The sequence below is a fragment of the Aythya fuligula genome, chromosome 9 (assembly GCF_009819795.1).
Source record: "Aythya fuligula isolate bAytFul2 chromosome 9, bAytFul2.pri, whole genome shotgun sequence".
Classification (NCBI taxonomy): Eukaryota; Metazoa; Chordata; class Aves; order Anseriformes; family Anatidae; genus Aythya; species Aythya fuligula.
The window spans coordinates 20101368-20125112 of record NC_045567.1 but is presented as its reverse complement, the minus strand read 5'-3'; the positions used below and the strand labels follow the sequence as shown (position 1 = coordinate 20125112).

General features: G+C 34.6%; 1 protein-coding gene across 1 annotated transcript in view; it reads left to right on the top strand.

Annotated features, from left to right (window-relative positions):
• NAALADL2 (N-acetylated alpha-linked acidic dipeptidase like 2) overlaps positions 1–23745 on the top strand; it is a 328471-nt gene that overhangs the window by 207347 nt on the left and 97379 nt on the right. Inside the window, exons 7-10 of the mRNA XM_032193291.1 lie at positions 2099–2242; positions 8581–8673; positions 13004–13209; positions 15281–15400. Of these exons, the coding sequence (XP_032049182.1) occupies positions 2099–2242; positions 8581–8673; positions 13004–13209; positions 15281–15400 (563 nt within the window). The remainder of the gene's footprint in view (positions 1–2098; positions 2243–8580; positions 8674–13003; positions 13210–15280; positions 15401–23745) is intronic.

Genomic DNA, 23745 nt, shown 5'->3' with positions numbered 1-23745 from the left:
GCAAAGCAGTGTGAGGGTTTATACATTCTATGTATAAATGATTCAAATGCTTATGATGTGTCAGTTTTTATGTCTCTGTTTTGGTCGTGGTTCGTACACTATCAAATGTTGACAAAGGGCAGTGCAGAAGATATGCTGGGAATGCATAAATGGCAGATTACCTCTTCCACAGAAATGCATTGAACTGTTCACTCCAGGCAATTGAAAGACAGAGCCATCTTATTTGACCAAATGCACTTTATTCTGTCTTTTATGCTATAATTTATTCTCATAGTGTTCTGTGAAGTCCTGCTTGAAGTTTCTCTTCCCAGCATAAAACTGTTTGTCAAATTTCCATTAGGCTTAAGGTGAAAAATTAATGAGCCATTCACTTCAGATATTTCAAAACTAATACTGCTCTATTATTAATGCAGCAGAAAGTCAAAGATGTGGGTATATACAATTATGGTTCAGTGTTCAGTCAGACTTTACTTTTTTGTTCTGTAAATTTTTTGGAGAGATCATTAAAACAGTGTTTCAGGTCATAGAAGGAATTACTGTAATGAATTTTATAAGTAAACTTTTTAGACAGTTTTATTTATTAACTTTTTGTTTTATCAGATTCTGGCAGAGTTACTTTAATAAGCAGATAGTGATGAAATACTGTCCATTTTGTCCAAAGAAAACCTCAACCTGAGTCACTGGAAAAGTAGGAGTATAGTCCTCACTTTCTGTGTCAGAAACTTTCTAAAGATTACCTTTTTTGTGCACCCAAAATAAATTTAAGAATTGATTAGCATATTTTTCTAACTACATTCCAGCGTGTTCTCCAGAGTCCTCCTTGAATTAATACCAGTTTTAGGCCTGGCATGGTTGGATTGTTAGATTTGCACATAGTAAGGAAGTCTGCTGCTTAAATCATTTTACTGCTATAAAACAAAATTTTAATTACAAGCGAAATCTCAATTTTAAATTATTCTCAAAGCATTTGCTGAGCTCACTGATCCCGAAAGCACTATGCTCTCCAAGGAGCCTGGCATCCAGCAGAGAAAGGTCAAGTGAGAACCTCACAAAGTTCTTCCAATATGTTGGTTTCCTTGCGAAGTTGAGCTACACTGTTTTGTCCTTGGTACCAGACCAAGCCCGTAACTACTTAAAAAAAGACTGGAAGATTGTGCTTTAACTAGTAGCTCTGGAAATCTCAATTTTTTTTCAGTATGAACTGTGTTTTACTGGGGAGATTGGTCTTGGATCTTTTACTTTTAAGTCCTGATCATGATGCAGATAGCTTAGCTCATATCTCCTAAAAACAAAATACTCTTATGACAGCTAATACATGTCTGGCAAAGAGAAAGTACTCCTTACGTTTTTCTTTAAACTGCTTATTAATATTAATTTCAATGCTTTTTATGAAATAGATCAGACTGTATTCTTTAAAGGGGAGGGTGTGTATTCAGATGTTCAGGCTTCTGGGTATATGCAAGGAAGCACATCTCATCAAGCTGTCATACATCGTCAGCACATGTCCTCTGTGTGTGTTTCTTTTCGGAGTTCTCACAGAAGCTTTTTTGGTGTGATCCCCCACCCCTTAAACAGTGTATTGCTAAGTAGCACAACTTTTGTAGTATTTAAACATCTGTAATATTCCAAATCTGCAGCAAAACAAACAACCTTATGTGTAGCAGCATCATTTCATGCAGGTAGATACTTGGATTTGATTTCAGGCAGTTTAAACACCTGCCTTTTCCCAGTACCACTGTATTTGAGACTTGAATTTGAGTTATTGCTGATCAGTAATTCTATTTTTTATGGATTCCTTTAACCAAACACTGATTTCATTTTTTTGTTAAGTCACAATCTAATATCTGCTTGAACTCTGACAAGTTTCTTTCTGGCGGAACTATTCCCTACACTTTTTAATGTCTATATGTAATTTTGTTGTATGTGTTCTCGAAGGAATTTTTTTCGGTAAGGTAAGAACAAAATAGTGGCTGATTATCTAAATCCAGATTTCTTGAGCTGTACTGTAGATGTTTGGGTTACTTTATTTTGTTTAGGTCTTATGTAGAAATCTTTAATTGTAATTCACTAAATTGCTGTTTTCTTTTTGTTATTTAAGATGGAAGCTACAGACATCATCGACTGAACCTCACAACACTGTTAGTGCAACCAATTTCTGCAGTACTTGCCAAAAAACTCATTTCTGTACCTGAGAACAGTGTCCGAAAAGATAGGTGTGTCCCCCTTCAACTGCCAAGTACAGGTAATAATTTTTAAATAATTTTTTCTCCTAAAAATGAAATTGTCTTCAGGTATTCCACATTTGTTTTCTCTAACAGTGTATAGCTAAAAGATGTAGCTGATTATGAGTATGCTTTGCTTAGCTGCTTTCTAAAAGAGATTATAAAAAATAAAAATTCTGCTCCCAAAAACTGATAGATGGAAGTTGTGTTAAGGGGTGATAAATATCTGGGAATTATTACAAGAGAGCCATTTAAAAAAAAAAAAAAAAAAAGTATTCTTTTATCTTTAGCAACCTTACTGTAGTTAGGTCTAACTTTCAGAAATTATCTCATTTGCCAGCTTTCAGCAAATAAGTCAATATCTAGAGTACAAAGTCTCCTTCTTAATGTAAGGCATTAAGCTCTAATTCTTGCTATTGACTAAAGAAATCCCACTGTCTTTAGGTATCTTCACTAGGGAGGTGTTACTAGGGCTGCAGTCCTTTGTTTGTTAGGCCTAGTCGGACTACTTAAACATTAAGGCACCAGGAGCAGTATTGAAGTTATTCTGTCTTTTTTCTGTCTCTAAGGTAATGCTATAATTCTAAACAGTGATGTGTCTTTCTGTGTTCCTTAATTTGTATCTGCCATAGAATAAACAATGCGTTGTTGTCTGGACCTTCAGGCATCTTTTTGTTCAAATTTCATCAGGAAAACAGTCATCATGATAAGAATGAAATACGTTGAATAGAGCTAGATGTAAAGAAAGAATGCATTCAGCTTATCTCTTCCGAGATAATGCTATTAGCAAAGTCATACAGATTATAGCTTGAATAAACTTACTGCTTTTGTGAGGGGAAAAAAAGTGAGAATAGAGTCTTCCAGCAAAGATGATGCACAGTGTTTCAATGAAGGGAGAAACACTTTCCAGATAACATTCCAGAAGAGATGCATATATAATTAGTAATTCTTTCTTGTTTTTTTTTTTTGTTTGTTTGTTTTTTTTTGTTTTGTTTGTAATAGTCTTTCACCATTAAAAAAAAAAATGCAGAAAAAAATGTGCCTTGTGCCTTTTATTATAGTGCCTGTTTATTTTAATTGATGTAAAGCAATGGTCTTGGAAGGGAAGAGGCAAATTAAAGTAGCCACTTATCCTGCACTAAGTACAGTGATGATAATGGTAAAAGCAAATCTTCAGGGCAACCATTGTACTATCATATATGTGCTGTATCACTTGTTTATTGCTTTTGGAAAGTCACTGTGGAATAGGAATACAATAAAACAAGACATAAAATAGGTTGGTTAATTTTATGACTTGTGTTGACATTTGTAGTTATACATATCAAATGGAAAGGCAGCAAGACCTCGTGCTTCATCGCTTAAGCTGCTGTTATCAGGACAAGTATTGGTCTCCATGTATGGCTGATTAGATATTTTAAAGATGAGCTGATTTTCCCCGCAACCAGTAAACAAGGATGATATAAGCAGGAAAAGGGCTTTTTTGGAAGAACAAGAGCTTAACCATTCCAAGTAGGATGTGTGAAGGTTGCTAATAGCGTACGGGTTTTCAACAGCTGAAATTTGTAATGTAAGACACGAATGGGCTGGAAAACTCATTTTAGAAAGAGAAAAAGCTCTGTTGAGTCTGTTTCTCAAAAAAAGCTTGCTTGGAGGCTGCAGTATAGAATCACCTAAAGGACAGCTTATTCTACTTTTATGCAGTCTAGCAGTCTAGAAAGAACTAACCCATGTCCTTCTCATTCTGGGTGATCACAACTTGTTTCTGATTTCATGTAACGCTTCTTAACCACAATAAACCACGTGCAAATCTTTATTTTTTACTCTTAATTTATTGAGTAAAGTGGCTTTATAGTAACAAGCCTTGCTTAATTCTCTAATGCATTTATGATATATTGTGCTTTAAAATAATTCTATATACTGGAACATATAGTTTGCTGAAGTGCTCAGTAGCAGCCTTAATAGTAGAGATAAAAGACTGATTTCATGATAAGAAATCTTGTATAACTATCTAATAATAATAACTAAAGAGAATATGCCGAACAGAGGCATATGAGAACAGTGAAGGCTCAATTTGCAGTCTTCCTGTTGATTGGAAGAAGCTTAAGAGAAAGATTTCACTTCTGACGTAGAATTCATCATTTATCTGTCAAAAGAGATGAATGTGCAATTCAAATGATTGGTTGGCTAAAAATTTGTTAGAATAAAATTATCATCATTCTCTCATCAGTATGTTTCAAAAAGCTGAGCAGCAGATTCATCAGTAATGATTAAACATTTATATATAGTTTTCTCACATTGCCTCTTTATTCCCTTAGCCTTGCAGTTTTCAAGAGACATAATGTGACAGAGGGAGTGGAAGGGTATGGAGAGAGACATCTGAGATATATGGGATACTTAGAACCTAGAAAGTGTAGAGTGGGAACTGAAGTTAGTTGTTAGTTTTGTGGTAGTTGAAGTTGGTAATTAGATTTGCTTTTTCTTTATTATGGTGTATCATCATTAATCCCCACTAATCTAAAATTGTGCTCCCATGAACTTTTTCAAAAAATGGGCAATTAGAGTATTTTAAGTATTAAGTGCTTTTCTTCATTTAAAGACCTATACTTGAACCTAATTGATAATCAATTTAAAATAGAAGTAGAAAAGATTTGGTACTCAAAATGACTTGTGATGAAATACTATGGACTATCTAAAATACATTTTTCAAAATCAAGTAAGATTTCAAAAACATAATAACTATACAGTCTAATATGGCAGTAGTTTGGAATTTACTCAGATTCTCTAGAAACTGTCTAATGAAAACGAAGCACTTTTCCAAATGATTGGAAAATCTACTGGTATATAAACATTTTAACGTATTTGCATCAAATGGTCTTTTTAACAGGATATTCTAAATGTTATGTACAAGTTCACATTATTCTGTACAGTACCACCAATAAAATAAAAGAAATCTGTAATCTATTTGATTATCCATTATAGGTAAATCAGTTATGGTGTTTCTGAATTGAGTGTTGTTAGTTCTTAGTGTTACATCATGCTCTATGATACTTGATATTACCTTAAAGCCTCAGGTCTTGGGGCAAGTAGCTTTATGAAAACTGTAGCTTTTGTTATTAAGCAAATTATTAGCCTTCAGGGAGGCCTGAAAAGCTTGGTAGTGTGTGCCCAGAAAGTTGGCACTTGAGTTATTAGAGCTTGACATAAAGGTTTTTAATGACTTGAAAAAGAAACATGTTGAATGTAATTTTATCCTAACTACCCCAGGTGAATTTGTGCACCCTAAAATAACGTGGCTCTGGAAGTTTGGTGATGTTTCAACGTGTTACTTTAATTGTGATTTCAAAATGACGTATTTTTATTCAGGTGTGGTTTGTGCTGATTTCAGCAGGTTTTATATACGTGTTAAAAACTGACTTGGAATTATTCTATATAGTTTGTTTCCTTGGTATTCTGAAACAACTTTTGTTTGTATCATCTAAGAATTATGCTTTTGGAATACCTGAATTCAGTTAGTATTTAATGCTTCAGCACTTGAGTAAAATGTGCATATGGGCAAATTTTTATGTGTTTATAGCAAAAGTTTGGTCAAATGAGTTCAGTTTTCAAACCTGAGTGACTAATGAAGCTTTTTAAAATCCAGTACTACAAGAATGATCAGACAAGAGGTTGATATAAGTGCGTAGCATGAGCAAGATTCAGAAATTTAACTAATTTGTTTGAAAGTTAATCTCAAGCTCACTTACTTCTATGTTGGTATAAGTGTGGGATAAAGTTTAAAAGAAAAAAAAAGCAGAACTTATTTGTTAGACTACTTAGTTTAAGCTCCTCCGTAGTTCTAAAACTGTGAGTCAAATGAGAGAGAAGTAACCATGATTTTTTTTAAATAGGTAATTTGGAGAGAAGGTAGTCATTTGCCCAGAGATAATGTACAGATTTCAAGTTAAAGAAATAGATCAAAAATACTGACAAAATATAAATACTTTTCTGTGCTTCTACGTCAGTCATAGCTTTTGGTTTACATAAACTCAAAGTGAATAGTCTTAAGCAAAAGTCTCCTCATAGTTTTCCAGAGAATACAGAAAAAAGAAAAAAAAATGTCAATACCTTTAAAGTACGGCATTAGGGAAGTGATGTTTGTTGTCAGCACTGTCAAAAGGGGATTAAATTTCACTTCTGCTGTATTCTCCAAAGAGTGCTTTCAGCCTTTTCATCCGGTGGTACTGAGCCTTTAAGCCGAAGTCACTTTAAGCTGACTAGTGTATTACATGACTATTAACTTCGCTATCTGATTCCACAATATGTGTATTGCCAGGACATAATTTTCTATTTCTTCTTTGTCAGTTGAACACTGCATAGCTGGTGTTGATTAAGGAAAGACAACTTTGCCATTTGTCTTCAAAAAGGTTTATCTTATTTTTCAAATGGGGCCTAAAGAAATACAATGGCTCACATGCCGTGAGCTATTTTCAGATTTTTTTAAACAACCGAAAAAGTTAAACAGGTAACAGTACAGTGCTGGAAGCACTCTGGATTAATATTTTTTAATTAAATATTTTAATAAAATTCTATAATAATATCTGTAGATTTATAGAACAACCAATTCATCATCACATGCTGTAAATAGACTTTCCTTTCTGATGTAAGTTACTGTAAAAGTTAATTAGAACTTGAACCCAAACGTATCCATGACAGATCAAAATATTAAGTTGCTGTGATTAATTACTGCAAAGTAATGTGCTGTGGTTTATTTTTAATGAACTGTGGGTGGCTTTCATATTCTTTGCTGTTACATTCTAGCAAAGACAGAGTTGTCACATGGAGGCTGTTTCTACTTTTAACAAAGAAGGTTTTGTCTGAGTAAAAAATAAAATAAGTATTCTTGGTACGCTTTTATTTTTTAAACATTTCCTAGCTGTTGTTTTGCTTTTCTCAAATATCAGCGAATAGTGAATGAAAACATACTGAATTTTATGTTAAGAGAATTTTTAAGTAAATTTACCAGCTGAAGTACCAGCAAATGAACCCTGAAGAAAAGTTTCATAGAGATGCATAGTTTTTATTTTACATGTTGCAGTAAACTCCCTGCTTGAGCATTCTACATATCTCGGGAGAGAAATCCCAGAAACAAACTGGTAGCAGCATGTCCTGGGGAGGCCAACAGCTTGGGTGACAGAGAGCAGAGTGGTCCACGGGATAGTTTAATTTTGGTCTGTGGCAGTCAGGATGCGGACACCAAAGGAACGCCAGCCCAAATGTGCCTTGAAACACAGGTCTGCCATGGGGCTGGGGACGTGCTCTGGATATAGGGACCCCCCAAAGGACTGGGAGGACTCAGTGCCTGTTGTCAGACCACCGCTAGCATTTAAGTTAGAGCACTTTAACACGGTTTTGCTTTTCTCAGATAGAAGTTATGACCTTTCAGATGAGATGAATGTTAATACAGTCTATTATAATGCAAACAAAGCATTTGAAAGGTATCTGCAGTTCCCTGTAGTTAGATGCTTTGTTGCCTTGCCACAAACTCCAGGAGTTAGAGTGGCTAGCGTGTCCCACCTGGGGGATGGAAGGAACAGCAGGAACTCGCAACAAAGAACTGTACGTTTTTTAAAACTATATTAACTCAGATATTTACTTTTCTCTGGCTAAATCCTGTGCCACAGTCTTAACTGGCGTAGCTATTTTGGCAAGTCTTATATATTGGCAGCTTCTGGAATCTTTTGCCCTTGTATTTACACCATTTCCTCGCTGATACCAGCTAAGCTGTCTGTTGGCATAAATTCACAAGTACATCACCAAAGGCTATGCTGCTATAGTGATTAGTAATGCTAAGGTGTAACTTTTCCTTTCTAATTTAGCACACAGTTCTTGATGTTCTTGCTATTTTTTTGTTTGTTTGCTCATTTGTTTATTTCCATAATAATGTAACGTAAACCAGGGATAATTCTGTGGATGTTATAGAAAGACTGACTTGGGTGGGGGCTTAGGTTAGAGAAACCTATGAAGATTAAGACAACTTTCCTTAACATAGGATTTTGTAAATCCTACTTTTTTGTTGTTGTTGTTTGTTACTACTGTGTCCTGGCAGCATTTATTGGGTGAACTGAATGTTCTTTTTCCTCAAGGAGCAGAAACATCTTTTGAGACTCCAGGTTTAATCCTCACTGCTAAAATGTGTCTAAGAAAATACTGTATTATGTCATGTTTTAATCTTTTATCCCTCTTCATTACCTTTTTTCTTTGTTGTCTCTTTTTTGTTGTTGGAGAGATTTATATCTGTGGTCTGTGGATTTCTTGCTTGAATAAACAACAGTTTAACATTTGCTTAGTTGGTTTTTTTTTTTATTTTATCTTTTAACAGAGAAAAAAATAATCAGTCTGAATATTCAGTCAGTCACAACATACAGGACAATTTCTAATGTTATTGGATATTTAAAAGGAACTGTGTTGCCTGGTAAGTAGCCCCTTATAATTTCTATTGATTGTTTGTTTCACAATGACTGGGACTCATAGCTGGGGTCACGGTTCTACTTTGCCACACAATGTGCTACTATAAAGGAAGGCCTTTGTAGTCTGTGAGTTGATTTCTGAGAAAACAGAACATATGGGTTAAACACAGAATGATCTCAGGAGGTATTATTGTTACAATGAAAGTATTTTCATGAAACAACCAGAGTTTACTTGTAGACCATATTTGTATTTTATACCAATAGCTATGTATGGTAGTTTTAATTTTAAAATATGTTGTATAACATGATTTTATTTAACACATGAGCTGTCTATAGAATTTTAGAAAATGCTTTGATTTTATTGATGATGTTAACAGAACTTTGAGTTAAATAAAATAAAACTCTATGATTCAAATCCACAACATCGCTGGGTAACTCAGCTGTCTCACTGAAACCAGGGTACAGGGCAGCCTGATCTCTGGCTTAGTTAAGAATCTAATATCAAAAGTGATTACAGTGTAGTACAATCTATGACTAAGTTCTTAATCACAATTTCTGCAGCCTTATTTTGTGTTAGAATCGTGCCTTAAGCTAGTTGTATACAATTCTATGAATAATAATTAGTTCTGCATGCCTTAAGAATTAAACAGTAAGATTCTAAATGTAATTGTGATATAAAAAACAACCCCCCTCTCTCCTTTGGTTCTGTATATAGGTAACATAATCAGAACATCATAGGAATCAAGATCATTTTGACTTTATTCTGTCTGTGCATGAACTTGCCTGAAAGCTGAAGGGTTTCTGCAACACTAATGAACACTATTGCTGATTCTTAACATACTGCAAAGTGTTGTTGGCCCAATACAATACGTACTGGACAAACCACATCATCATCAAAATGGCCATCACATTTGCCTTGATTAGTGCTCTTTTATTAGCTTCATAAGAAAGGAGGCAAATTTAGCTACAGTCTGGTCATTTAATCTGTTAAGTGATGCAATGAAGGAGGCAGAGTAGCTTTAAAGTTGATCCCTTCTAGTGAAATAACGACTAAGTTTTGTGTGGGCTCAGTGCTACACTTTTTACCAGATTAGTATTTTTTTAAGCAAGATAGAAAGTAGTCAGCACAGTGGATTTAATTTCAATAAAGGATTTAATTTTGTAGAATAATTTGAAGTTACCAGTCTACTGTCGCTAATGTTTTGCAAATAGCTGTCACAGAATTTGAAAGGTAGTAACTGTCATGTTTAGACACGTTGTCTACTGCATTGTGAAAGAGAACGGAGACAAATAAGAAAAAGAATGCATTGGTATCTGTTTAATAAATTATTTATCTTCTCTACTCGTTATTATTGCATTCTTAGTAAGGAGCTACTTTTTAAAGGTAAATCGGTATACTCTATGTGTATATATCCAAAGGAAGTCAATAGGAATACCCACATGTCAACAGTTTACCCCATAATATCTTGATGAATAAGGGTCATAGAAATTGGCTGCGAATGTAGATAAAAGTGAGGCGTGTAATGCACCATGGACAACATTTCATTCAGGATGAATTAAACCTTCATTTGTTTCTTTACTCTTCCTTGTTGCTATAGCTACACCCTGTCAACTGTTAGAATATCTGATGTTTTCATGGCATTGATTCTCTGTCATTTTGATGGGGTTTTACTAGTTTCACTTACCTGGAATGTTCACCTTTATGTTCCCAGGATTGCAGAGAGCAAGCCAAATTTATCTTCAGTGTAGCTTAATGAAAGACTGGAGAGCATCTCCAAGAGTGTTTTTTGTTTTAGTTTGGATATTTTTTTAAGACATCCTAACGTGCACACACGCTCACCCACCTATGTAGTGGTGATATTATTTGACCAAGACATTAAAAGATTTAAGTGCAGAAGAATGTGATTGTTGGCGGCATGTAAAAATCTCAAAAACATAACATTGATTTTGTAGAACGTGATTGAAAATGGGCTGTATAACAAGAAGATAGTGTAAAGTCACTATTTTCAATGATAAATGCCCATTGTCCAGCCCGTCACTACCCTGAACACTATCCCATCTTGTCACTTTCAAAAGTAATGGATATTTTTTCTCCACATCTAGTCCTTTCTTTCTCTTTTTTTTTTTTTTTTTTTTTTTTTTTACCACATGGTATCTGTCTCTACCTGTTTCTGTAAAAGATTATGAGAAAGGACAGCAGCTGCCTCTTGTAACCATGGCCATCCTTTCTCCTATGCTTTTCCCATAGTCACTTGCTTCAGGGTATTGTGTCTATTCAAGAGAGAGATGTGCAAAGATGAAGAATTTCAAAGGTGGCACCAGCTGTTATCTTATACCTCATTTCATTTAGCTGGTGTCTCCTACAGTAAGTTACTGTTTGTAGCTTTTTCCATTAAAATGTCCTATACTATTTTTCATAAGGTCTCTTTCCATTTCCCTTCATACTCACTATTCACAAGCTGAAGAGATTTAATAAGGGGCAATCGTTGTTCTGGTCTGATCACCCTGCACTTGCTCTAATAATTCAGAATCCCTTAAGGACTGTCTATTCATTTCTGTTCCCAATTGCTTAACATTAAGGAAGTTTAAGATCCTGTGACTTTTCACCGTCACTGCAATCTATGATTGAACTTCTCATGATGCAACAAACAAGTCTAATTATATCTTAGATTGCATTTTGTTACATTTTGTACAGTTAGATTTATATTTTGCATATTTTCTCTAAAGAAACAAATTTTCATTTACATACCTATACACTCCTCTCCCCCTCAAGCAGTTGACTGAAAACATTACAGATACATAGCAGCTCCCCTATTAGTAAAGCATTTTCAATACCTTATAAAACAACATCACCACGTATTTTGTTGAACAAAACCAGTAAAAGTTCAATATCATCAAGAATGGTTTTATAATCAAAGGGTATTAGTGTTCAGTTAAAGAAATCTTTCCAGGCAGCAGTCACTGCAAAAAATCCCCATGGAGTAGATATTTAATTTTATAATCAGTATAAAGTGAGGATATTTTGCCACCTCCCTGTATTGCTACAGTCCAGTGTACTGACATCAGTGAAGAATTAATTCTTTTGGATAGAGAACTAACAGGAAACCAAAACTCTTTATAGTCCTTGGAACCCATGTGACATCCGAAGGTTGTTGCTGATCTGGCATCACTTAATAACTGTTCTCTGTGAATGTCCTGAAATATGGAAAGCGTGCCTTTGAAAGCCTAGTTCTATATCAGAACACACCCAATAGGCAATCCTTCAAAGAGGTTCCCATCATGAATTCATCTCATACACATCTAATAGCTGAATAAGTCATTCAGCAGAACTCTGTGTAGACTTCTTGAAACACGTCAGTCACGCTAGGAGTTCATGTCGTTTCATACCACGTTATCCTTTCAGAATAAAAGATGGTTCTTTACACTTGAGAGTCAGTATTTGTATATTGTATGAAGCTTTGAGAGATGAAGATTTCATTTAATTTCTCTGAATTAGTTTTGTTTTGTTCTGTTTTTCTCTGAATAACTGTATACATGTTCTTTATTTCAGATTGAAACCTAATGCCTTTCATTTTATAAAATACTTTCTTCCAGTATCATCAAAGTTGCTAGGTCTGACTTACCTTTCTGTATCATTCATTATCTTTATTCCTCTGTCGTGTCTCTTCTCTAAACCTGCAGTCCAGGTCTTTTCAATGTCACCTTACCTGGAAGTCTAAGCCCAGATATCTAACCATTCTGGTTACCAGCTTCTCAACTGCTGTTTCTGCAATGTCTTTTTTGAGATAGGGTGGTGAGCACTGAACACAGTCTTCCAGGTGAGGGAGTGCAAATACTCTATGCATTTTCTTCATGTTTCTCGTTGTACTATCACATCTTTTGTTTTCTTTTTTTTTTTTTTTTTTTTTTTCTTTTTTTTTTGGACACTAATATGTATTTAAGGTAGTGTTTCTTGGTTATTTATTTGATTTATTTTTTTTTCAAGAACACTCTAATAAAGCATGGAACTTCTATTAGGTTATCTATATGCAGTCCTGGCTGGGGAGACTAGTAAGCAAACAGTGAAGGAGAGGGCACAGGGATGAAATTAGGAAAGTATAGATATTTATTAGTTCATTTTTAAGTGTTATTCACAGTTTTATATGTTTATATTGTACAATTGTCTTGCACGTGATCGTATAAACTTCTGTTGACAGCATTGTGTTGTATTAATGATATTACAGACTACTAATAAAATTCATCCTTTGCACTTTTTTTTTTTTTAATGTTAGTATCCAGGAGAAGTAAGATTTTCTCTTTTTGGCGTTGTTTTTTTATTTCTTCTTTATTTTTCAGACAGATACGTCCTAATTGGTAGTCATCACAGCAGTTTGAATACTTCCAGTGGGCAAGAATGGGCCAGTAGCACTGCTATCATTACAGCATTTATACAGGCTTTGATGTTGAAGGTCAAGAGAGGCTGGCGACCTGACCGGACCATTGTTTTCTGCTCCTGGGGCGGAACATCATTTGGGAACATTGGTTCATATGAATGGGCAGAGGTATAACAATTTCAGAAGGAAGCATTGCAGTAATTATTATGTTTGTTGAAAACATAGAAGCAGTATGAAATTACCATATAGAAGTTAAATGGTCTGTGACAGCTGTCTGTGTACATTCACATACTCCATAACATCTGTAGAGAGGCAGTTCTTGTGGAACAGAGCATGTGTGATAATGGAGTGGAAAGTTGTTCCAAGAGCACTGGAAGTTGCTCAATGGTTATACACAGCACTTTGTGAGCTGAGTCTGCTCGCTGCTTCGGCAGAGGACTGTAAAGGAGGACATTGCCAGAGTTTGGGGGGAAAAATAACCTCTAAAATGATCCACGTATCTAGGTCTGGCTGGGATGGAGTTAACTTCCCCACAGCATCCCACATGGTGCTGTGCTTTGCACTGGTAACTGGAAGGGTGTTGGTGGCACCCCAGTCCCATGGCAGTGCTGGCACAGTGTCCAGGCTGGGTCTCCAGCCCCGCCAAGCCACGAGGTGGGCAAGAGGTGGGGAGAGGACGTCGCTGGCACAGCCGAGCTAAACCAAGCAAGGAGACAGGCCATGCCATATGGCATCATGCTCAGCAATGAAAGCTGGGGAAGGGGAGGAGAAGGGGGGATCCCACTATGATGGCATCAGTCTTCCTGAGCAACTGTGGCCTGTAGTGAGGCCCTGCTTCCCACAAAGTGGCTGCATGTTGCTTGCTGATGGGAAGTAGAGAATAACGGTTTTCTCATTTTGCTTGTTCATGGCCTTGGCTTTTTCCTTCATTAAGCTGCTCCTATCTTGAACCTAAAATATTTGTTCTTCTTTCCCTCCATCTCGCTCCTGGCCATGCTGTGCCAAGAAGGGCTTTGAGCGTGCAGCCATGTGGCACTCAGCTGCCTGTCAGCGTTAGGCCACAGCGCTAGGCCCAGGAGTGCCTCAGAGGGTGGCTGCTTGGAGGTTCAGCAGTTACTTACTGATTTCTAATTGATAGACTTAGTGCTGGGAGAGCTGAGTCATGAGCACACTGAATAAAAGGAGGAGAACCATACCATGGTTTACATGAATTACATAAACATTTCAGTGTCCTGTGGCTACTGCTGTTTCACTTTTCATGTATTTGTGCTTAAAAGCTACAGTCCAATATAGACAATTCTTTGTGCTCTTTTCCATTCAGCAGAATAGAAGTCAGCTCAGTGAATGAAAATGCCTTGCTGATCATATATAATTGCAGTGGACTTCAGTTGATAAATTAAAGGAATAACTAACAGACAGGTTCATGGCTGCTGAATTAAAACAGTAGATAAAATGAAGAGTTAATTTCTTTTTATCATGCATGAGAAGCAACTAGCTCTCATTTGAAGCTTCCTACATCATCATACTTCCAACATGATTATTCTTCAAAAACAAGAAGGGGTAAAAAAATCAAATTGAAAAGATCCAGGCTGCAAGCAAAATCTGTTTAGTTCCACTTCAAGTCGGCTTTACATCAGATGTAATTGCGTTACACCCCTTCTGTTCAATATGAAGAGCCACTTCATGCAAAAAGTACCTCATTACTGAGAAGGCAAGGGGGATTTTTTTTAAAAGAGATAATAATTGAAACAGTTTGTACATACTATTTTCATAGTCTAAGACATAATAAAATGACAACACTTGGAAAGTTATGCAATTTAAATCTGAATTTGGTCTCTAAAAATTACAGTGCATTTAACTCTTGATAATGATCTCTTTTGAAGTTTGTCTTCTGTCAGGCATAAATGTAAAAGGCCTTCACGTTGTTTCACAGTATGTAATGTTTTCATTTTTGGCCTTACAAGTGTAGTCATTTTTAATTCCTCCTAGGCCTGTTTGCATTTTGTTGAGACGATGTGTGAAATGGAATTATAACTTCTGCTATAGAGAGAAATAACTCTAAGATATCCTTTGAAGTTCTTAACAGCATATTGTAAAAAGCAGTAGTTAAGTAATACTTAGGGATTCACAAAGGACAAAAACACAGAGTGCAGTCTTTCCATAGAAGGAAAGGAAATAACAAAACAAATCTTCATTATAACTGTGTGTATTAATAACCATCGATCTGTTCCTGTTCTAGGATCTCAAGAGAGTTCTTCAAAGAAATGTTGTGGCTTACGTTAGCCTCCATAATCCAGTCAGAGGCAACTCAACTTTACATCCTATTGCATCTCCTTCTCTTCAGCAACTGACAGCAGAGGTTAGAAATATTTTATGTCATGTATGGTTTATGAGGTTACATGGATAATCCCCTATATATTGGTTGATTTTAAACAATTACAGATGTAGGTTTTTCTGTTTAAGTATTTTAACTTTGCAAATACACATGAACTGTTTTTACTAAATAAGCAGGTTAAATTTTGTTGTAGAAAAAATTACAAAGTGTATTAAGAGGTTGTAAAGGATAATTTACTTCAACTGTTCATTATACCAAGTCTCACCACACTTGCATGCCCTTCAGCTTTTACACCTTTTTGCAGCTTTGAAGTAGCGCAGTCTATAATGATTACAAGAACTCAGATTTTTCTTTTCCTAATCTGAACTGTCCAGACTGTTTCTCAACATGCATTTAAACCTGTGTATTTACCAGATGTAAAGTGACATTCGGGTGAGAGTATTACCCTTACTGTCTAATAAATGCTGTCTAAAGTATGTATGTCAGGTTCACAGCTCGCACCTTCGTAACATGTCTACAGTCAGGATATTCCATAGTTCTGCTCATGTAATGCATGTAGGCTTAAAACTAATGATGTTATTACCATTTCTGAGTTTTTGATGCATTTATTAATACTTAAGATGAAGTGGAAATAGTGTAAGATACATACTGGATGATGAAAACAGTTTAAAATAGAGTGCATAAAATGGATTTAAATTTGACTTTCATAAAGTATGAGTTTTAGGGTGTTATTTTTCCATAAATTTACCAAGCTAATTTTCATTAGGCTATTCTGATGTTTCTTTGACTTGCCTCCGAAAACATCTGGTACTAAATACTGCTTAAAGTATCATCTTGAATTAAATAGAGCTTAAGACTGATCTTGCTTGACATTTTCTGTCCAAATAAGTTAGTAAAATGGTATTGGTCAAATTGCTTCTTAGTAATATTTTAAGCACTTCTGTACAGTGATTAGATGATAATTTCCTCATGGAAAGGATCTGGTTTATTCTGTGTAAGTATTGTGAAAAGTGCAATGCAAAATCATTTCTTTTCAGGAGAGAAAAGAAAAAGATTTTTATTTGTGGAAACGTGTTTATACTGTTATATATGTATGTCTCCAGGTGTACTGGATATGTCAGTCACAATCTTAGTACACATTTTAGCTACAGCGTTTGCAAAAGATACTCTCCTCACAGGTGGCTAGCCTTTTGCTATCCTATAATTTCTGCAGTCCTGACTCCCAGAAAACAGGTATTTGCAATTTTACAGGAATAAATATATTACATTAGCTCCTTGACCTACTTCTTTTATTCTAATTTTGTTTCTTTGAATTCAGAATACAATCCATGATGATGATTTGAAAATTGTAAACTGTCTGGAGCTGTGCAGGAGAGAATTTCTTTATAATTTATCTGTCTATCACTTTATTAAGATTTGATTCTTTTTTTCTAATAAAGACGATAGTGAGTGTATTAAAGCCATGCCCTCTATTCTGGAAAGAACGGAAAGGAAATCTCTTTTCCATTTCCACTTTAATTCTGTGGTGCATTTGGATGTGATGTTTGAATATTTTATAATTCTTGTAATGGCATTTGTGTACTATCCAGAAGTGCGGACACAGCATCTCTTTGGAGTCCTACTTCGTACCAGTGAATTGGTTAGTGTTTAGTCAAACATGACTAGAGCTTCATTTTTTTTTCTTCTAGTAAACACCCTCCATCTTATCTCTGATTCTTTAATGGGTAAGGCTGTGTTGTTGAGACTATATCTGTTCTGCATGTTTAACCTGAAACCCCATTTAATAAGGACAAAATGCATGCAAGGTAATCTGTATACTTTTGTTGTTTGTAGGCTAATATTATATGTAATTAATGCAACTGTCATACTGTTTGTGACATTGAAAAGATTTATATGAATTATTGCTTCCAAATGCTGGCCAGAATTCTGAATTCATGCCAAATATTATGTCAGTGATGGAACAGCCCAGCAAAGATCATCATTTGTTCCCAAGGGTACTCACAGTTGGATCAAATAAAGAATACTGATATTACTTTCCAGCACTTGCCAAGACAACAATGTAATTATATATTTACTTCAAAATTCTGATTGTCATAAGATGTGCAAATGTCATAAGATTTGTTGTTTTGGAGGTCATATAATCTTGAAGGAAGTCCATCCATTTACATGAGATTCTTGTTAAAGATGCAAGTTCTAAAGAAATGCTTAAAAAGTCCATCAAGAAACAAATATCATTCTAATTTGTATTTAGTAATTCATCATAACAGTAATTCTCCGTACATAAGTGTATCAGAATAGAAATGCAGATGAAAAACAAATTTAGAATTAACAATATCAGTCTGTTTTAAAATGAAAAGAGAGAATAGACCATATTGTTTGGGTAGATAGAAATCTTCTGTAATTTTTGGATTTGTGGAAGATACCTCAGTGTACCTTTTGGATTCTGTGGTAAAACTCATACTTCCATTTTCAGACTTGCAGAGCCAGCTTGCATTGTTTCTCCTGTTCTTTAACAGTATTACTAGTATTGCAACACAGTTTTGATGATCAAGATTTTTAATGAAATTATGGGCACTCCATCTTAGTATAACAAAAGGAGAATGTAGTCCTAGGGATAATTAATACTTGCTACAAAAGCCTACAAATATAAGTACTAGAATTAAAGGGAAAACGATGAAAAACAGTAGCTTTTCCTGTGAAAGAAAGCTGGAGTGAAAACTGCACTAAATGCAGAGTACTCAGTGAATGCAACAAGGACCATACCTTCCAGAAAACGGTGGGGAAATAGCAAACTGACACGCAAATGCATACAAGAGTGTTTATTCTCTGTATTATGTGCATATGGATTTTCTAAAACCTAGTTTTGGACACTTCACAAGCTTTCTGATCACTGCATATTCAAAAACACTTTCTCTTTTAATTTCTGAAAATTTGTAGGAAAAGTAAGGAAGACATTTTAGATGAAATGTCATTTGTATGAATGGTATAGACTTACCGATAAAAAGAGAAGTAAGGAACCTGATAAGTCAGGTACTATGTGAGATCCAGTGGTCAGTTAGAGAGTAGAGTAAGTTCTTGCATAATTAACAGAAACAGTGACTTCTTAAATATACTTTATGCAAAGGGATTATGTCTTTATTTTAATGGTGGGTTTTAAAAGGGAGCTACATAAGCAGTCTGCAAATAATAATTTTATGTGCCTTTCACTGGGATTCTGGTTGAAACACCAAATTACATGAAGAAGCTAATTTAAATATTTGGATTAATTAAGCAAAGAGGAATTCAAACAATTGTGAGACCTTGACATATTTAATCCAAATCTTTTTTATATGACTATGCTAATTAGTGTCCACATTAACGAGAGGGAAATTCTGCCAAGTTATATTTTTGCCTACTATTATTTTCTATGGAAAATGATTGTCAATTCACTTGCTCAGTTAGTGAATCACCATTTGTTGGCAGTATGTCATTGGTAAATTAAGTTTGTTTTTTGCTGGCATTCATTCTGTGTAAATAAGGCCATTAATGATTTTTTTTTCTATAATTAACATTTCACAAGTAAAAATTTATTATGAAACATATTTATTTCTATTTACTTATAACTGATTATATGACCACTGCTGATCAGACTCCAGATCTGCCATTATTTGTGAACCCAAGAAAATTTACTGCTCCTTGAGCCATTTAATGCTACGGAATTAAGTAATTTCTATATCAGAAATTTAAAAATGTCTTGTCAGAAACACACAGCAAACCTAGTTGTTGTGTATGTGTCATTTCACCCACCATGACTTTCTGAATTCATAACAAGCCAGCTTTGATCAGTGCTTGGTCATTCGGTTATTCATTAGGTGGAATTGTATTCCAAATAAACTTCAGTAACAAAGTTGAATGGTTTAGAAATCACCTTATAATTATAGCGATTATTATATTTTGGTTACACACCACAGTTGTGTTTTTTTTTAGTACCTAGGGGCCTTTATATCTTAACTTTGAAAATTTGTCACTTAAAGCATGTTTAATATGTCTTTGAGTGTTGGTGCACTTACATTTCTTATATGTAAAAACAAAACACTGTTCCTTTTAAGGCTACTAATTGAATTTCTGTATCTATTCTGTTGGCATAACTATATAATAAGTATCTAAAACTCGGGAGACAAATTTTAAAAACTAACAGGTGTAGCATCAGTCACCCAAAGGAAAAAAATACATATATTAAAGGTTAAGAGATTAGGCATCTTTGTAGGCGTCTTTGAGGAATGCTTCAGAAGGTTGTGATGGCCAAACCTTGCATGCAAAACGGTGGTAATTAGTGATTCAAAATTGTGGAAGAAGTGGGAAAAAGCATTCCATATCCATCTACAGGTGACATAGCTTTAATAATCATAAACTTCAACTTGAATAATTGTTGGATTGAATAATCCTCATTTATTGTTTTTTCATGCCCTATTGATCTGTTTGCTTAACTGCCAAAACTTTCTGGTGGTTGTGTCCTGTTCACTGTGAAAAAAATACTAAGTAGGGCTAGAATGGAGCTTTTCAGGACATTTCATAATTGGAATTACCACAAAATTTCGGAACTAATTTCAAGCCAGTCAACTATATGCAAAAAGTCTCTCTCTATCTGAATCATTCACAAGGTTTTAATCTGTAACAAACTTTTAATCACATTTTCATTTAACAAGTCAAAGAAACGTAATTCCCATAATGTTACTTCTCCTGTCTTTAAATGCATACATAATTTTACTTCATTGAATAAAACAGGGAAAAATGTACAGCGTGTTTTTTTTTTTTTTTTTTTTTTAAATGAGAATACTCACATTTTTCATTGAAATGTTTTTTTATTTTATAAAGCTGAACATCAGGTTCTAAGTTATTACTATTGATTTTTTTTAATAGGCTTTTGAGCTGTCCTAGATAATTGTTGTTTTTCATGTTTAAATGGGAAAAAATATTTATTAACAATAATAAAAAAAACTCTTGGTTTGTGTGAATAGAGATATAGCTGGTCTTCCTGCTGTTTCATTGTCTGTGATGGTAAAGGAAGGAATGTTTACATCTAACCAGAATTCTTAGGATTACCTACCAACTTTGATAAATCCAGTTAGACTCTGGAATTCAAAAATATGTCAAAACATTTGTTGAAAAGTTAATGTTAATTTATCCATGTTTTCTACCACTAGTAGTTATTTAACAAGTATCTGTTCTGAAATTCAGTAATACTTGAATAGCTTTTAAAACATCTCTTATGAAACAGATGTCAAATATATTTTTTAAAATCCTGTAAGTGTAACATGTTCATAATTCATACTTTTCTAACAAATTAAGGAGTTTGAAACTCAGTTGAAAAGTAGGCATTTAAGCTACTAGGGGACATACTAAAAGTTAATACACAATACTGGAATTTGTTTTGTTCTTTCAAAGGGGCACTAGGGTAAGTGAAATCTTTTTTAAAAAGTACAAGTCATTTTAACTCTGAAATTGTAAAGATAGAGTCTACCAAGTAATAATTTCAGAACAAAACAGAAGGTAATGTTATATGGAAGAGACTGGATTTGGAAGCCAGTGTGTATGAACTCCATGGTAGTATCACATTTTTAGGTATCTATCTTTCATACAAAAAAATGTAATTTGATCTTAGATTCATTATTTTAGAAAAGCTTGTCCTGTATGATACATTTTATTGTTTGCATTGTGTGTGCCACATTCGGTCTGCTTATCAAGCTTTGTGTAATGAGTAGATTTTTATATAAAACAAACAGCAGTAGTTATTTACAGTTGTCACTCACAACATTTAATTAAATCCAAACACCACAAAAGTATCATAAATCACATTTATATAATACCTTTACGTAAGGTTATGAAACAGTTGTATGTGTAGCTGAAATGGCTATGAATGTTTGGAAGTGATGGTGCTTTGGAACCAATTACATTGTTGTAGATATTTCAGGGCTCTGGGGAATTTGGGGGAAAAAATCATGTAGAGTCATTTTCTCCCTGTGAATTAATGGATTATTGCTGTAAGTTAAATACAGAGGTGAACAGTTTTTGTTTTTGTTGGCTTGTTTTTATTCTTTCTCTAAATTATATGAGAATTTAATTTTACCAATTCTAGACATAAGTAACCTAATGTGTGTAATTAATGTTTGGATTGTATTTTTCAATTCAATTTGGTGATTAGTGCATATCATAGGTCTTCTCTGCATGTGGTTTGTATCTCAGTAAATTTCTCATTAAATAAATAGATCAAGCTTAAAGATACTTACTCTTTTCCTTCTGTAACCAATTTCCCTTCTTAAGAGTCTCTTTAAAAAAAAAAATAATTAAATAGGCCTGGTGTTCATCTTGAGTGGAGGACTGAGCAACTGCACCTTTGCTGAGCTGACACACTTCCATGAACTATCATGAATGTATCAAATTAATACCTTAGCTAGATGTGCTCCTCAGTGCAGTAGGATTTTATTGTTGATGGTGGTAATATGGTGATGTTTTTGTTTGTTTGTTTTTTATCTGAGCCGCACTCCAATTTAATGGGCATTTCAAACATAAGAGTCAATGGGTCATTTTTTGTGGCTCATCCTGTTTTTTAGATAATCTAAAGACATTTTGTCCTTATCTAATAACTATTATTGTCAGTCAACACCAGTTGACTGCAGCGGATACTAGACAGATCTGTGATGAGTAAGGATTTCTTTCATTCCCAAATTTTTACTTGCCACTTCATATTATTCTCAAGGTCAGAGAATAAGAGAGCCGTTAGTATCTCAGTCAGGTTCAAGATGAGGAAATAGTACTTCTTATAAATTACTATCCAATCCACTTACTATTTTATTATTATTATTATTATTGCTGCTGGTATGATTAGTTGTGATGGGTAGAAGATGAATAAGGTAGCCTCAGGAAAACTCCCAAATGATCAAATTCGTTCTGATATTAACATAAAGGAAAGTGGATACATAAATCCCTAAAGTTTTTGATTTAAGCAAGAAAATTATACACTTTACACACTGAATATCTGCTTCAGAGAATTGATACATCTTCCTCAAAGTCGGTGTGAATTTTAGTATTTCATCAACTTGATTTTTTTGCCACTTGAGCACTTGCTAGTTGCCACTGGTATTCAACTTAGTGTCTTACAGTGAGTTAAATTGGCAAAAAAATGTATGTAGAGAGGAAGTGAGAATGATAAGCCAGAAGAAGGAAAAAAAAAAAAAAAAGTATTTCACTTTTATTTGTTGTAATCTTGTATTGCTCTTAGAAACAGTATCTTGATTTGTTATCCTTTGATTTAATGCCTCTTCACAGCACAGTAGAGTATTTGGAAAATGTCTCTGTAACTGAAGCAGCTGACTAGCAAGTGGATCTGGAACCAAAGCATTTTAATAAACTCAACTTGAACTGAGGTCTTGCTTCTATTCTGGTAGAATCCTGAGCATCTCTACTCGTCTGCTTATTCTGGAGTTCCCAAAGTAGGCCTGCAGATGCATGAGTTTGATGCTCTAGTATTTAATCCCACATTTAAAAGAAAGTGGTATATAAATAATCATGTCTATGATCAGCTCTTCCTTCTAACATCCTGTACTTCCCTAGCAGAGAAGCACATCTACTATGCAGCCTTACTCCATGCAGATTTTGCCTTAGGCCTCGGTGCTTATAGTAAGTAATGCTATAGCTTAAGGCAAAATATTCTTGACTTAAAGCCTACCTATGACCTTTTTAAAAGAGATCTGTGACAGTATTTGAAAGGAATAGAGCTCATACATGACCTTTAATTGGGACAATGTGTTTATGCTCTGCAAAGGACACACACTGCCTTGAGCTTCAGCGTAAATATTTTGGTCCGCATTCTGATTTTCTGCACACTAAGAGAAATTTTATGAGGACTGGTGCAGCTATACTGATGTAAAAGTGGGATAATACGTGAGAGAGCCATTAGCTTTTCCTGTTAGTACAGAATTCTGGATTTCCAATGGAGTTGAATGTTTTCCCCTAAATACTCTCTGACATAGAGCCTTCTTTTTGAGATACACACACGTCTATACATGTATGTGTGTGTGTGAGTGTATATATATATATATATATATATATATATATATTACTTCAGTGATTATTTTGTGAATAGTTGCTTAGGTAAAAGAATTAAATCCCATTACTGTTGAGTGAAATACCCTCCAATCATTCTAATTTTGCTGAAGTAGTATGAAGGAAAATGCAAAAATACAGAAGGAGTGTCTACATCTTTAATTTATTCAGACAGCTCAAACTCAGGCCCTAAGATTCTTCCAGAAATTCTGAAAACCTGCTGTAGTAGAGTAAATCATCACAGCACATGTTCTCATGTTATTCTGGAAGAATTCGTATTTGTCTTT